The sequence below is a fragment of the Puntigrus tetrazona genome, chromosome 15 (assembly GCF_018831695.1).
Source record: "Puntigrus tetrazona isolate hp1 chromosome 15, ASM1883169v1, whole genome shotgun sequence".
Lineage (NCBI taxonomy): Eukaryota > Metazoa > Chordata > Actinopteri > Cypriniformes > Cyprinidae > Puntigrus > Puntigrus tetrazona.
Window position 1 is genome coordinate 867,734 of NC_056713.1, and position 15,816 is coordinate 883,549.

At 36.0% G+C, this 15,816-nt stretch overlaps 2 protein-coding genes across 3 annotated transcripts in view; both read left to right on the forward strand.

Moving 5' to 3' along the window:
* The first annotated feature begins 1,359 nt into the window (after nt 1-1,359).
* Nucleotides 1,360-8,691, forward strand: nars2 (asparaginyl-tRNA synthetase 2, mitochondrial). Of its 2 annotated transcripts, XM_043258927.1 has the most exons (14): nt 1,360-1,743; nt 2,233-2,342; nt 2,669-2,789; nt 2,903-3,043; nt 3,710-3,790; nt 3,921-4,018; nt 4,824-4,956; nt 5,099-5,197; nt 5,275-5,312; nt 5,486-5,552; nt 6,105-6,242; nt 6,432-6,529; nt 7,434-7,460; nt 8,116-8,691. In XM_043258927.1, the coding sequence occupies exons 1-14, from the start codon at nt 1,579-1,581 to the stop codon at nt 8,258-8,260; spliced, it is 1,461 nt and encodes a 486-aa protein (XP_043114862.1). In that variant the 5' UTR covers nt 1,360-1,578; the 3' UTR covers nt 8,261-8,691. The 2 variants fall into 2 exon arrangements, with proteins under 2 accessions (XP_043114862.1, XP_043114864.1); XM_043258929.1 differs by lacking the exon at nt 2,233-2,342 and having other exon boundaries at nt 1,605-1,743; nt 2,671-2,789.
* Nucleotides 8,692-13,018: 4,327 nt separating this feature from the next.
* The window catches only part of gab2 (GRB2-associated binding protein 2), a 55,696-nt gene continuing 52,898 nt past the window's right edge, over nt 13,019-15,816 (forward strand). Inside the window, exon 1 of the mRNA XM_043258925.1 lies at nt 13,019-13,332. Within this exon, the coding sequence (XP_043114860.1) occupies nt 13,261-13,332 (72 nt within the window). The 5' untranslated portion in view covers nt 13,019-13,260. The remainder of the gene's footprint in view (nt 13,333-15,816) is intronic.

Consider the following 15,816-nt stretch of genomic DNA (forward strand, 5'->3'; position numbering starts at 1 on the left):
TTTTTTTTGCAACGTATATACATCGCATGTTCACAGTTAATGTAAAAACAATTTTATGATGCAATTATAATAGGCTACAGAAACTTAGGCCTATTGCATTCATTATATTTTTTGACAGTACAAGCATGTAAACAGGTGAGGTAATCATTAGAGACTCCTGCATTTACGCATATCAAAGTCTTTTTATTTTAGAAAGCCAGTGTTTATAAAAATCTAAATGTTTATTTTGTTTTGCAATTGTTTTAAAAGTGCGATTTTCGAAAGTTAACTTTGACAGTTATTCCCTCAAGTAAATAATAATTCTTGAAAAGCATTTCCCAGCAAGTTAGTTGACATCTGAATATGTTAATCTCAGAGCAGCCCTTCTGTTCATTATCCTGAAACACTCCTGCACCTTACTAACCCCCTTTAATGTACCTTAAATGCATATTTAAAAGCCTAGAGCGCGGTTGCACTGACCTTTATGAAAGTCTTACCAGTAAAAGAGAAGGTTGAAAACTTTAGCTTCTCTCACACACTTTACAAAATCTCCGCAAAGTCAGAAATTGTAAGGCAGTGACCATATTGTGTGACTTCAGCATGATGAGAGTTTAAACCAGAGTTTTTTTGGCTCTCTGATGGGTTTATTAATTTCATACATTTTTAGAACTGTAAATCATTGGGTAAAATCTATTGTACATAACAGTTTTTGATATTTCTACCAAGGTATTTTTAATTTTTGTAGCCATGTACAGCCTAGCCTTTGTCTATGTGTTGTCCTTTACCTTTCGTACAAAAATGTCCAAATTATTTTTATTTAGCGTGGAAAAAAACATTGAATGAATTTATGTTACCAATTTAAGGAATTATGTTCTTCTTAACAAACTCTCAAAATGAGTTTGCGTGATTCGTTCACGAATGGAAGTCTGTTTCATTGCTCATTCCTTTTCATTTCAGTGCTCATTTGTTTCCATTAATTGATTCAGTGAACTGTTTTAGTGGGGTGATTTCGACTCACTTTTCATTGAACCGAGAAACGCCTCAGACATGTTCAGTTCGTAACGAGCCTGTTCTTATCAATAATCAAAATGCCTTTTTATGAACTGAATCAGCTGCAAACCCAACGGTCCCTAGTCATAATAGTGTAGTTAAAATAAATTCTTATCGGCTCGCCATGTTATATGAATTATTTTCTGCACTACAGAGAAAAACGGTTTGTCATATGGATGCTTATTACATAGGAACTGGGTTGGGTTCGGTTTTGAACCGATTCTTTGAAATGATTCATTGAAATGATTTGTCGAGCGCGCGATCAGTCATTTCTTGCGCATGCCAATGTTCAACCAATGGGACGCCACGTATGCGACGTTTGTAGTGACGTTAGTCGATTCAGGAAGCGCGTGGAGAGCAGCGTGAATGTCAAAACAGAGACTAATGAACCGAGCTGTTAGAAGAAGAGCACTTGTTTCATTATCATACTTTATCAAAAATTGCGTTACATCCCGTTTACCTAACGTGAAAGGCACCGCCATTTAAAGTGGAAGAAGCAGAGAAATGCAAGCTGGACCCAGATATTCTTAAGCTTCGAACTCAGCTGACATGATGTCGTTTACATTACAGCGGATCCCTGCTTTCACCTCGGCGTTGTTCTGTCGGTGTATTTCAAAGTCCTTTCAACGACACTGCAGTCGCACATTGTCTAAGAAAGTGAGAGTATCTGATGCTCTCTCAAGCGAACAGACAGGGTCACATGTTAGAATACAGGTGAGAACATTGTCCGACATTATTTGATAAAGAATGTGTTTTCAACTTAGAATCATTTTATTAAAGCTATGTGCCTAACTGTGCCTTATTGTATTAGTCAATTTGATAATGGTCGCAACCATTAATTTTGTCCTAATAAATGTTTGTCAAAAGTTACCAAAGAGTGCATGCTTGAGATGAAAGTAAATATTAATTGTGATTAATAAATCCAAAAATGAGCGAAGCTAACAGCTGAATCTCTTTTAGCTTACATCTTTACATAAATATATGTACTTCTCGTTAAATTTTCACAATAGGTTGGGAATCCTTAATGTATTGTTAATGTCAATATGGTAAAAGAATATTTAATATTTAGTTTGATTATCATTTTCTATTTTTATTTAGTTTCGGATTTTACTTAGTGCTTTTTTATTTTTTCCCCTTTATTTTAGTCCTATTTTTAATCTCATATATGATCATTACATATCAGCATGTTTGCCGTTCCTGCAGGGATGGCTTCGATCCGTCAGGCCCCAGAAAGACAACCTCTTCTTACATGTAAATGACGGAAGTTCATTGCAACCTCTACAGGTTGTTGCCAGCTCACGCTTGAATACCAGGTGCTATTCTATTGATCACTGTCTTTGAGCTAGAACAAATATGAAATACCGGTTCAAATGTCTTGCTCATCTTGATACAACCTACTGCGCTTTCAGCCACGTAAAAAATTAATGTCGTTATATTAAAAAAACAAAACAAGTGACATACATTGTTATTAAATCAAGCAAGAATTTAACATAATGACATTTTGAATTAAACTGTATGTACTGTTCCAGTTTACAGTAAGTCAACAATTACGCCTGTTGAACTGATTTCTTACATCCACTTAAAACCTCTGGGGCCGCTGTAGATGTATAGCTTTGATATATACTCCCTTCTTGTCAAGAGACCTCACATTTGGCTGTGCTGTTGACATCACTGGCACCTTAGAGAAGAGCCCAAGTAAGAAACAGGACGTGGAGTTACATGCTCAGCATATTAAGGTTGTTGGAGAATGCAATCCTGTGGTGAGTCTTTACTTTAAAAAACAAATCAGTCAGATTAAATTGAAGAAGAGTGATTTATAAAATAGCCACAGTTAAATCACATTTAATACAGTGATCCGGTATGTCTGCTGTAGGAGTTTCCTTTCAAGATCAAGGAGCGTCATTCTATGGAGTATGTCAGGCAGTTTCCTCACCTCAGATGCCGAACGAATGCCTTCAGCTCTCTGCTCAGGATACGCAGCGAAGCTACGACGGCCATCCAGTCGTTCTTCAGGGTAAGAAGTTATCAGTTACACACTGACGTTTGAAGTTTGGCGTTTCTCGAAAGAAGTCCACCAAGGCTGCATTTATTTGATCGGAGTATTGTGAAATGTGTACACAATCATACAAGTAACTGTTTTAATAAACGTCATGAATTTAAGCTGAATTTTCAGCATCATTACCTTTATCTTCAGTGTCACGTGATTCATCAGAAATCATTTGAATGATGGTAACACTTCAATTTAAATTTATTGAGGGAAAAGTCATTGTTAATAGTGAATAAGTATTCTAATTCTAAAGTGTTACAGAATATTCTGAATTTTTGCTCAAGAAACAATTATTTTTATCAATATTAAAACAGATCTGTAATTTATTATTATTTTTAATTAATTTACTAATTTAATTAATACAAATTAATTAATACTAATTTATTAGTATTTATTACTATTTTTTCAGGATTCTTTGTTAAATAGAAAGCGATTATTTGAAATGCAGTTAACTGAATGTAGTTAACTGAATATATATATATTTATAAAATCTTACTGACTAAAAACGTTTGAATAGTAGTAAAAAAAGATCAAATTTATTTTCATTCTTTTATTCTTATATTGCCTGTATAATATGCAAATGAATAACATTTGCACTTTTATTATTATTGATTTAGTTAATTGTTGTTACAGGATAAGGGTTATGTGCAGATACATACACCAGTAATCACTTCAAACGACTGTGAGGGAGCTGGAGAACTCTTCCAAGTTGAGGTAAGGTCTAGTTGACGGATGACACGTGAGATATAGCAACAAGCTAAATTATATTACTTCAAAATATGGTACACAAAGGCTTTTTATTCTTCCTTAAAACACTGAAAACTTATGTTTGTACTCTTTGAAGCCTACAGGGCATGACTCAGATGACTCAAATCCACATTTCTTCTCTGTGCCGGCTTATCTAACCGTCTCAGGACAGCTGCACCTGGAGGTGATGGCAGGGTGAGTAGTTTAGGCACAAATAGTTAAGAATATTGAAAAAATGATCTTGGCTCAGTTCTTATTAGGGCTTTAAACTGATTAAGACGTTTATTTGTTGTATAACACAATTAGAATGGCAGTATTTGCTGAGAAAACCCTCAAAATGAAAATCTTTTCAAAGACATTGCTGTATTGTGTTCCATTGCATAGAAAAAAAAAAAAAAAAAACACATTAAAATGGTTTATAATGCTACAAACAGAGAAAACCAAGATAAACTGAAATCATTGGTTACTCCACCAATAATTACAGTTATTATTATCTGTTATTTATTATAAACCATTCCGAATCGGATTCTGGAAGCTTATAGAATCAAATGAATTGTGAAATCAATTTATTATCAATATATTAATTTAGAATAATTTAGAATAAATTAGAAATTTTATTTTTATGCATAAGTTTCAAGTCGCTTAATAACGTTACAGTTGAACCACTGATGGCAGATGAACTTTGACACTGTTATTTCCTTGGCAGTCAATGGGACTGTCACAAGCCTCCAGTTTCATACTAAATATCTTAAATTGTGTTCTGAGGACAAGCTGAGCTTTATGGGTTTAGAATGACACAGGGGTGAAAGGTTAATGACAAAATGACCATTCTGGGGCGGAGTAACCCTTTAAAGCAGCACTGTCATAATTAGAGCAGAAAGACCAAAGTAAATATCCTTCATATCTTTTGCGCTGGTCATTGGTTTGAAAGGACGTTACGAACTATATAATGAATCATTAGCTAAAGCTGGATGCTGAACTGTTTTGTGTCTGTTTTTAGGGCTTTTTCTGCAGTGTACACATTCGGCCCCACCTTCAGAGCTGAGAAATCTCAAAGCAGGAGACACTTGGCAGAGTTTTACATGGTAGAGGCCGAGATCGCCTTCACTGAGTCACTAGACGACCTTATGAAGGTAGAACATCTCATTCCTTCCCACTCGGTGGATTACATACAACACAGACCCTATCAAGCAACTGATTGTGTCTTGAAAATGGATTTGAAAGTGTGTACATATCATAATGCATCATAATTCAAGCTTGTTTGTCATTCTTCAGGTAATGGAGAACTTATTCAAAGCTGCCACGGAGCATTTGCTGTCTTTCTGCGCAGAGGACGTAGAGTTACTTCACAAATATATTGCACCAGAACAAAGGGTATGTTTTGTAAGAGCTTTAAGAGTTTCTCTGCTGTAATAAAGCGATAACGGTTTATCTTATTCGAACATCCTCAGGATCAAGTGGATCTCATGTTGAAAAGAAAATTTAATGTGTACGTATTCAATTTCAGTCTACTTTTAGACCTTTTACTTTTTAAAAAAAAGCCTTTGAGCTTGAGAGTTGGTTTTTTTTCATCAAAGTTGCGTTAGAATTCTCTCAAATAAAGTCATTTCTGTTTGAAACATTTTTTATTGAATTAAATTGAGTTGTTTTTGCTTTTTACAGCATTTCTTACACGGAGGCCATAGACATTCTAAAGAGCAGTTCACAGAACTTTACCTTCAGCACTGAGGCAAGTGACTTTACATCATATAAGATATAATAAATGCACACTGGATAAAGATATAATGTCCATTAGTATTCAAAGGCTTGGTGTCAGTAAGAATTGCTGCTTTTATCCAGCAAGGATGCATTAAAATGACCAAATGTGACTAAAGACAGTGTTACAAAATATTAATTCAAATAAATGGTATTCAATTGAACTCTTCATCTGAGAATCCTACAAACGAACATATTACAGTTACACATTACATTGCTAAAAATAAGAAATGTTCCTTGAGCAGCAAACTCTGTATATGAGAATTAGAATAATGATGCTGAAAATTCAGCTGAGCATCACAGGAATAAATTACATTTTAAAATAGAAAATTGTTATTTTAAATTCTAATAATATGTCAATATATCACTGGGTGTATTTTAAACAAATAAAAACAGCCTGGATGATGGCAAGCTGTATTACATTGAAATATTAAACACCTCACTGACCCAAGTTTTTTTAAATAGCGGTTTATATGTTTTTTTGTTTAATATTGTCTTCCTTTCGTTGACATACGCTTTACATTAGTGGGGCTGTGATCTTCAGACAGAACATGAGAAATTCCTAGTGAAACATTGTGGAAACGTCCCATTGTTTGTCATCAACTATCCCTACGAGTTAAAGCCTTTCTACGCCCGAGACAACCAGGACCAGCCCAACCACACTGTAAGAATGAGCTCTCAACATCAACGTCTTTTTTTAAATGTGGATCTGTTTGGAATTACTTTATATTGTGTTTAAAGCCTAGAGTAAAAAAATCTGATGCGATAAAGATGTTATCTTTTTGAATTCAGCTTTTCCTCACCTCTAGGTGCTCATTGCTTATTCACTGATGATTTTTTTTTTTGGGGACAGGCAGCTGCTGTAGATCTCTTGGTGCCTGGAGTGGGGGAGCTTTGTGGTGGATCTCTGAGAGAGGAGAGACTAAATCTTCTGAGTCAACGACTAGCACAGTAAGACTTAGAGAAGAGTCAGTTTTCACATAGTAACAATTAATAAAAAAAAATGCTGTAATTATTTAAAACATGAATAAACTCACTAAGGCTGCACTGCAACAATAATGTAATATATTTGTACCATTTACAATTTATTTAGAATTTAAAAAAACTTTTAAAAACTATTTTAATATTAGTACTTAGTCTTCATTGTCACAGGATTCTTTAGAAATTACATTAAAATTGCAATTAGTTCTGTGTGCATAATATATGCGTGTGTTCTGTGTATATTATGTATATATGAATACACGCATATTTTAATGTTTTTACATATTCATCTGTATTTATATTCATATCATTTATATTATAAATATATTTAATATATTTAAAATAAATATCTACATGCATGTGTGTGTATTTATATATGCATATTAAATATACACAGCACACATACATGTCATATTCAAACAAAAACGTCGTTGGATGCAATTAATCCCAATTAATAATTTGACAGCAGAGAATTTCTTAATATTATTAATGTACAAAACAGTTAATATGTTTGTGGAAATATTTTCCAAGATTTGAAAGAACAGCATTTATTTGACAGAGAAAATTTTTTTTAAGCAATTTACAGAAAATGTCTATACTGCCTCATCAAAAAACAGTAAAAAAAATTTTATTTGCACTATGTTGATTTGCACTGAAGAAATATATATATATATTTTTGATCAAGCCAAAAATACTTAGGCTATAGTGTATATTCTGTGTTAGAACGTGTTCTTTACATTATTAAAATTCTGTACACAAATAATGGCACCAAAAATGTAATGCGATGCTTTCCATACATATTACATGTTTTCTGATGTATTGCTAAGTACTATTCACTCTATTCATCTCCCGCGTGTTTTCCCTCTATTCACAGGGCTGGATTACAAGACTCATATGCATGGTAGGTTTCTAAGAACTTCTACAGCCCAACCATATTTTCCTTCCAGACTTAAGAGGCACTTACATGTCATACACCTGGCGCAATGAGGCACAACTGTTTTTGCTAGTTGGAGATGTCGCTTTGTAAAGAAACACTGCTCAAAAACACATAGGGCCCTATTTTAATAATCTAAGTGCATGGTCTAAAGGACGCAGTGCAGGTGCGCAACCCTTTTAGAACGAGCGCAAAGTCTATTAGTGAGTAACGGGTGTGCTTTTGGTGCATAAAGTGCAATAAGCAAGAATATTAAAAACGTCATAAAGGATAGTCATCGCGTGTTTAGAATTAGCCTACCTATTTTCTCACGCATTAGCAGATTCATTTGCTCTCTGGAGATGCGTTCAGTCAGTGTGCCTTACACTTCCACCATTTAAATAGCAAATCGGCCATGGCTCGAGCGCAGCTAGCTTTTCAGGGGAATGGGATTGGTTTATTGCACGTGTCGCCCCAAAAACACGCCCATTATAAGAGAATAGGGACAACACTTTGACCTTGAGCCTCAATCGCTGACCATTAAAATAGGGTCATGTGTGTTTGAGATGTCTTTACAACGCAAAAGATAAAAGTCACGCTGTAATGCAAACACACCCTCAAAGAGCATGCTTGTGATTGACAGGTATCTGCAGCTGAGAGAGTTCGGCTCAGTCCCCCATGGCGGGTTTGGGATGGGCTTCGAGAGGTACCTGCAGTGCATTCTGGGACTCAACAATATTAAAGATGTGATTCCATTTGCAAGGTTCTCACACTCCTGCCTGCTTTGAAAGAGTGTCATAAACAGTGTTTTTTCCTCAAGCCACCCAACGCCGCACATTTTGAATGTCTTTTAATGCGTGACTCTCCTTTGAGGTCTCCGAGTCTCTGTTAACAAGCTGATGATCTGAGTCAGGTGTGTTTGATTAGGTAAGCATACAGAATGAGCAATACTGATGACGCTTCTGAAACACATTTTAGGAACAGCTGTTCTGGTGTAGCAGGATGACTAATGTTTCATGCGTTTTTATGAAACATATTTATCTTCTCTGTTATAGATAGAAGCAGATATTAGTTAACAGCCTCACCAAAAAAAAAAAAAAAGTCATTTGATTTTTGTTGTTGTCTTATTATTTATGAGTACTATCATCAATCACATTTAACAACTTCGAAATGAATCTTTAATCATGTGATGCAGAAGTAAATACATTTTGTCTGCAAAGACTGATGTCCGCCGGTTCATTCTCTGAATATAAAATGTTTTGGTCGAATTAGTGCACGGTTAACACTTTTTTTTGATTCAACTCTAAGAAAGGCTCCGACAAGAGCCGTCCTGATGAAGTAAATGTTTGTGGTTTTTACAAAAGTATCTGTTTTCACATCCTTCAGCAAGCAACGTCACCAGGTAATATTGCTGTCTCAAGCCAAAGCGTAAGGAGCCGTTATGTATGAAGCTGCTCAGACTAAACTTTTAATCTTAAATTTGTCTAAATTCTAAGAGTGATGCAGTTTTACTCTCATTCCTAGATTTATGTGATTCATAAAGTGTTCCCCTAAGGTCTCTGCTTCTAAATTTTTTCTAGTAAGAGCTGGAAAGGTCTCCTAACATAGTTAGGAGGAAACAAAACATTTTACAATGAAGATAAAACCTGTCGTATCATGATATTGAGTTGATAAAAACGTGGGGGAAAAAATGCAAACTTGATCGTAATGATAATTTATTTTTGTAACCGATCAAATAAGAAACTGTTTCCCCTCTACAAAGCAATGGTCTAAGTGAACAATTATGATCACGCAATTTGCATTATTATAACAAAACAATTCATTCGAGGCAATACAAAATCTTTAACACATCATTGCTTCAACTGTAAATGAGGAGACATACTTCTAAGCATCAGTAATAATTAGTGATAATTTTGCACAGTGCAAAACATTTCAGTGTCTAAATGAAAAGATTTTATTATAGTTACATTAAATGCTGTGTATACTTAAGACACCTCAGTCAACACTTTACCGAAAGTTTCTGTTATCTTTCTGTTAGTCTCACACTCTTAGAAATGTCCTACTTTTTACTAAGAACTTAAGACTATTCTTAGGAGCATTTCTGAGACGTTTTATACATACGGGATTGTTTTATACGGCAAGACGTTAAAGTGGTTGGTCCAAGAGGCCGTTCTATTCTGCCTGGCAGATGAAACTTTTCAGAGGGACTGGTCTCACACCTGGAACAAAACACAGAAATGAGCTTTATTGTTAAATGAATGCGTTATTATAACAGGTGGCATTTTAAAAATGCACTCTAATTGTTAATAACTCCTCCTAGGCTTTGTACCCATGTGCAGTCATGGTAAACAATTCATTCTGGCTTTTGCTGCAAAAGTGAGCAGAATCAAATGGCAGCATTCTGTGCAGAAAGATGGGAGAGAGGTTTGATTATTACCATGAACTACATCCGATCTTCTTGTTCTGTCCTTAAACAGGATAAATTCCTGCGTTATCCACGTCTATAAAGCCTGTGAAGTTTTAAAATTGTACTTGGGGAGGAGAAGAAGTGTGGAGCCTTGGGAAGTTCATATTGCATGAAGGAATCATCTTTGGCTGTTAAATGTTAGCAAATAGGTATTTTACTCAGTCTTGGGTATTTTTTTTTTTTTTTCTGTTTAAAAATCATTCGTTCTCATAATGCTAATACGTTACACGTTTTGACAAATTTACTGCTAAAATATATACCATAACGAATCATGACAATATAAAAATATAAGCCATTCGAGGTGTGAATTTCATCTTACACAAATAATACACTTTTTTTTATATTTGCAGTAGAAGGACCATTGTGGGTTTTTCCCAAAAAAACAATTCTGCACTGGAAAAAATTGTGCCGTTAACAGGATTCATTTACAGCCATCTACCATTCATTTACAGCTCTTCGTGTTCCTGTTATATACCATGGAAGTGAACTCTAACAGTTCAAGTTTAATTTATGACCGATATTTGTAATGTGAACGTATTTAATTTGAGTGCAGAACATCAGTGTTTGTGTCTCATCATTGACTGAAGCACAGACTCCTCTCTCCAGCACAACTGTGACCCACATTAAACTTACAGATCTTTCTTGTGCACATTAATACAGTTCAGTTACATTTTTACTCTTATTATCAGTTCATGAATTTAGAGAACTGTTTCCTGTGTGCCTTCACTAATGCTTCAGTAAAAAGAACTGTTTTGTTTGTCTGACTGTTACGTATTTAGAATTTACTGGCAGCACGTTTTTCTACAGGTTCTAGCAGTAAATTAATTGCAGTTTACTGTTTTTTTATTTTTATTTTTACATCTTTAACCCTTTAAACCTGTAACAAAATCCTCATGAGCATTTATAATGTGCGCATACTAGAAAGTGTTAAAGTAGCACTGAACCGGTGAAGTTAACGAGATAATTCTCCCCAACAATCGTATACAAAAAGAAAGCTCCATTAGTTTGACTTCAGGGTTCTCCAAGTTTTATCAGCAGGTTCTCTGATTTGACATCCCCCGTGGTAAACAACATGGCAACGACATGCACTAGCAGTTAGCATTGCATGAAAACATAGTCAAAGCATTAAAAATAAAGGTTCTCCCAATAACATTTCAGTAAACACTTCTTAAAAGAACAGCAGGTGTGATTTGGAGCTAAACTTGCAGAGCTGTGCTCCTCCGGGAACTGAGTTTGAAACCACTGCCTTAAGTGCATCCTCTGCAGGAGTCGCCTTATAGATGGCGCCAAATCCACCCTGACCCTGCTGGCTGCCAAATACATACGTGTGTCATATGTTTGGGATTGTAGCAGTAAACTCACCTTCAGGTCTCGTGTCCACTTCACTGCTGTCCAACACTTCACACTGACTGGAGCATCATGGTCTTCCTGCACCACAGGCTCAGCAGCAGGAACCCGAAGAACACTGGTAGGAGGTTCCTCAAGATCAGTTATTTCTGTGGAGGCTTCCGATCTAGAGAGGAGAATACCAGCACAAGAAGTTAGCAGTAAATTCACACGCCATTCATATTTCCTCACCAACAGGCTTCTCAGCTGAGGTTTTTTTTTGTTTGTTTGTTTTTCTCACAGTCGTTCATTCAACCGTATTATGTTTACAACTTTACAATGCTCAAAGATATTCATCCAGTTGAATTGAATTAACAACGGAAAAGAAATAAATATTTTTATTATTAATAATTTATTTTTATTTTATTATGGGTGTTTTTTTAGATGACTTTTAATTGTGCATTTAATTATACAACACTTCACAATTCAGAATTACATTTATTTACAGCGTATTAAATATTTTCTCCAAACCTTCTTGAATATAAAGACAAGCATCTGCAATTCTGGCCGAATGAAAATAATTTGGTGGCATTAATGCATCTCATAATAACAAAGACTACTTCAAGCGCTCTGGTGGTGAGAACCAGTTCACCCATAACTCAATCCATACAAAAATCTGTTATATTGGCAAATATCGTCGCAACATCAATACATAATCGTGAGTCTTCAATTAAGCAGCTAACATTATTGAACATTTCCACCATTACTGATCAAGAGCAATCTCTAAGAAAGGCAATTTCGCTACACCTATTAGATTATTTAAAGGCACCTTTCCAATACATGTCATATACAATGTTCAAATTACTAGCACAACCCAATATCACACAACGGTAACAACTTCAGGTATTCCTTATTTACATGGGTCACTTTACAATGGACAATCTTGCACTAGTCACTTTACATTGAACAATTCACAACATCCACTTTATACTTTATGTTTTATACTTTGTACACTTCTTTATATATTTTTTTATATTTTTTTATATATATATATATATATATATATATATATATATATATATATATATATATATTTTTTTTTTTTTTTGTTCTCATATACTCTTTTACATATTTCTTAAAAAGTTGTCTCCTATTCCTTTTCATTTTTATCTCTTATTTATAATGCCTGCACTTTTTTTCTTTCTTTTCCTTTTACCTTTCTTAAGTTTTTAGACGCTGTTGTAAAAAAAAAAAAAAAAAAAAGAAAAGAAAGCATTTCGCTGCATGTCGTACCGTGTATGTATGTGTATGTGACGAATAAAATTTGAATTTGAATTCAGTTCGTGAACGTCGAGATCATGCATTGCACAAATCCGTCCACTAGGTGGCGCGTTTCTCAAAGCTAATACGTTCGGTAAAGTTACGGCCGCTTCAAATTCTGGGAAAACACTCGGTGCCCTCTGCCGAGGCTAATTTTATAACACCAGCCAAACAGACTACAACTTAAAGTAAACGTTATTTTCTGAAAATTCTTACAAACTCAATAAAACTTAAAAGAGCGCCCGAGTGTGTAGGTAAACTAACCGCGCGCCTGAGTCGGTTTCGGCGCAGTGAACTCCGCGCTCGCGCTTCATTGTCTCCGTTCATCCCTACAGCGAGAAAGAGAGTCCCGTCCCTTCGGTTCAGTGGGCGTGGTGTACGTGTGTGTGAGTGGGAAAACAAACAGCAGACAGCCAACAGCACTTCCTACATCTGCGTACAACTCGAGCTTTTCAAGCGTCTCTCCCTTGCGCGCGGTGTTTACGCCGAGTCCCGCTGAGCTCAGAGGACGCGTCCCATCATCACTAAATGACGCGCCGCAGCAGCGCCGCAGTTTTACATCCACACCACAGCTCCACGCGCGCTCAACACAGATGGACCCGCATCATCTGAGGACTTCAGAGTGATTTTACTGTCGCGATTGTGTTTTACTTTTTTTTTTTTTTTTTCTGTAAAATGAGCGGAGGGGAAATCATCTGTCAGGGATGGTTGAGAAAGTCGCCACCCGAGAAGAAGCTGCGGAGATATGTAAGTGTTTCTAACGCTATCTTCTGTGTTGGAGTGTATATACAGTGACAGGGATGCAGAAAGCTGCGCATAACTTTTACTAACCAACTACCTCATAGTAATCCATTCATCGTTATAATTAAAATGCAGGTGAATGTTAGTTTATGTAGTCGCTTGGCTTTGAGTGTTTTTGTTTTTGGTTTAGAGAAAAACAAAATTGAAAAAGTGAAATAACTTTGAACCAGACGAAGATGCTTGGCTGGTTGTATCTGGCAGTTAGTGCACGTTTAGATAACATGTGTCCAAAACCCCTCTAAAACTAGCAAACAAGACCAGACTGACCAGGTTGGGTAACCAGCTAAAGCCAGCTGTTTAGATTTTTTTATTTTTATTTATTTTTTTTTTTCAGAAAATTTAGAGAGAAGGATGTGTGATATCAATTTTTAATAGTGTGCATAAAGAAGAGCCTTTGATGACAGCAACTGAGTTGTACACTGAAATGAAACCAGGTGCATCTGACCGATATTGTTTTGAATGCGGATTATTATGTCAATATCTGCACAGCAGGGCACAATACGTAACGTTCTTTTGTAAATGACGCAAATTATAAGCGCAGTTTGTATATTTTTGCTAACAGTGCACGTTTTACACATGAAGAAATTAACAGCATTTTTGAGAAAATGATCGGTCTTCTAAAAAAACAAACAAAATAAAAGCGAAGACTTCTTTGTGGAGTGGGTCGGCTGCTCGTGTGTGACGTTGAAATCACATGACCTGTCATTCGCTGGATGTTTATTCGGTACTCTTATATTTATAATTGTTTGTTCAGGATGAAACATAAAGGAATAAACCAGAAGTTAATGCGTCCAGACCATTAGGTGTCAGTATGTTCCTCTGAGGTGAATGAAATCCGGCTAGCTGAACGTAAACAAAAACATACTGATCGCACTTTTAATAACTGCAATGAGACACAAATGAGCCGAAATCAAACAAGTACATATTTCACACGCTATTTATGTTAACTAAAAGCTTTAGGCAGTCGATACATTTGACACAAAGAGGAACTGACTGCTGTTAGCTGCTAATAGATGGACATATGTAAATGTCCGAGATCAAGATTGCTAATAATCGACCTGAGTATATTAATCTCTTTGTGTCCTAGCTTTTGCAGGTGCAGTCTGTTTTGCACTAGCATCTCGTGTAAAAAAAAAAAAAAAACACAAAACCTTTGACTAGTTCATCGCAAGAACACGCAACTCTGCTTTTATTATTTGGGATAGCCACCGGTAATACCTGCTTTATAATAAGATTATGAGTATTATAATCTGGACTTAATTGAACCAAAGAAGCTGTGCACAAAGGGGTCTGAAGGCACCACAGAGACACCGTCTGTCTCCTAATTCTGTTTTGGACAGCTGTCTACTCAACTGTTCCTATTAAAAGGGCAGAAACTGTTTACCGTTCCTCTTTCATCCGATATTAGCTTGCTAGTGGCCAGTTGCTGCACTATTGTAAACTGGAGACCGCCGTTGGACGTGCGGAGTCTTTAACACCCTTCTTTGGTGGCTGGACGTTAGAGACTGTTGCCTTTCCGGTGAGCCAAAAGCAGATAATGCGTCCCGCACAAAAGCCGGGAAGGCCTTCGGTCCTAGATCTCATAAATACAGCTGTCTCGTGTTTATCTACAGTGTTGCATTACAGGACTTCTCCATCCTCCTACCTAACTTTGCCATGATGTCATCTCTCTTTCTCCTTCCTTCTCTCTCGGTTTCATCGGGAGAGTCCGTATCTGTACGTCCTCAGATGCACACATGCTAGGTCATTTCCTCATTGTCTTCCGCATGAAGCAGCCCTGTCTTATGCGGAGCTGCGCAGGAACCGTTCGTGTCAAAATAAGCGGGCAGCTGAGGCTGGGAAGAGGAAAAGCAGACACATGTTTGCCTTATAAGCGAACGTCAATACTCCTCGGAGTTCGCTCAAAAAACGCAGCATTGGAAAAAAATGGCAAGTACATTTTTGTGAAACTTGAAACATTCTCATTGTTTTCACTACGATTTACTGCAGTACCCAGCCCATATAGACACTAGAGGCAGCAAAACACCAATTATTTTATTCTTTTTCACACAAATTATGATAACATAACTAGATTATACATTAAAATGGCTTAAGCCCGGTTCACACCAATAACGATAAAGTAATATGATATTAACTATTAATATGTAACTAAAGATAACATTATTAGTCTCCACACCAGTGGACGGTATCGCTTGTTTATTCTAATCTGTCTGCTCATTATAGCAGGATGGGTTCTGATTGGCTGTAAATGTTTGCATCGTTTATCAGCTGGGAAAAAAAAAAAACGTTCTGGAAGTGATTCCAACTATAGTTTTTTCAGTGCCTTTATCGTTATAGCGGTGACGTGGACTCTGCTGTGCTTTAATATTGAGAACAATTTTAAGAAAATAACTACATCTTTATTGTTATCTTTACAGTTATAGCTCTTGA

Excerpts from the sequence above, each read along its gene's own strand:
- nars2 (XM_043258927.1), top strand. The coding sequence starts at position 1,579 with ATGATGTCGTTTACATTACAGCGGATCCCTGCTTTCACCTCGGCGTTG. Across the intron at positions 2,790-2,902 it reads TTGGAGAATGCAATCCTGTG|GAGTTTCCTTTCAAGATCAA; the intron begins GTGAGTCTTTAC and ends TGTCTGCTGTAG. Across the intron at positions 4,957-5,098 it reads CACTAGACGACCTTATGAAG|GTAATGGAGAACTTATTCAA; the intron begins GTAGAACATCTC and ends GTCATTCTTCAG.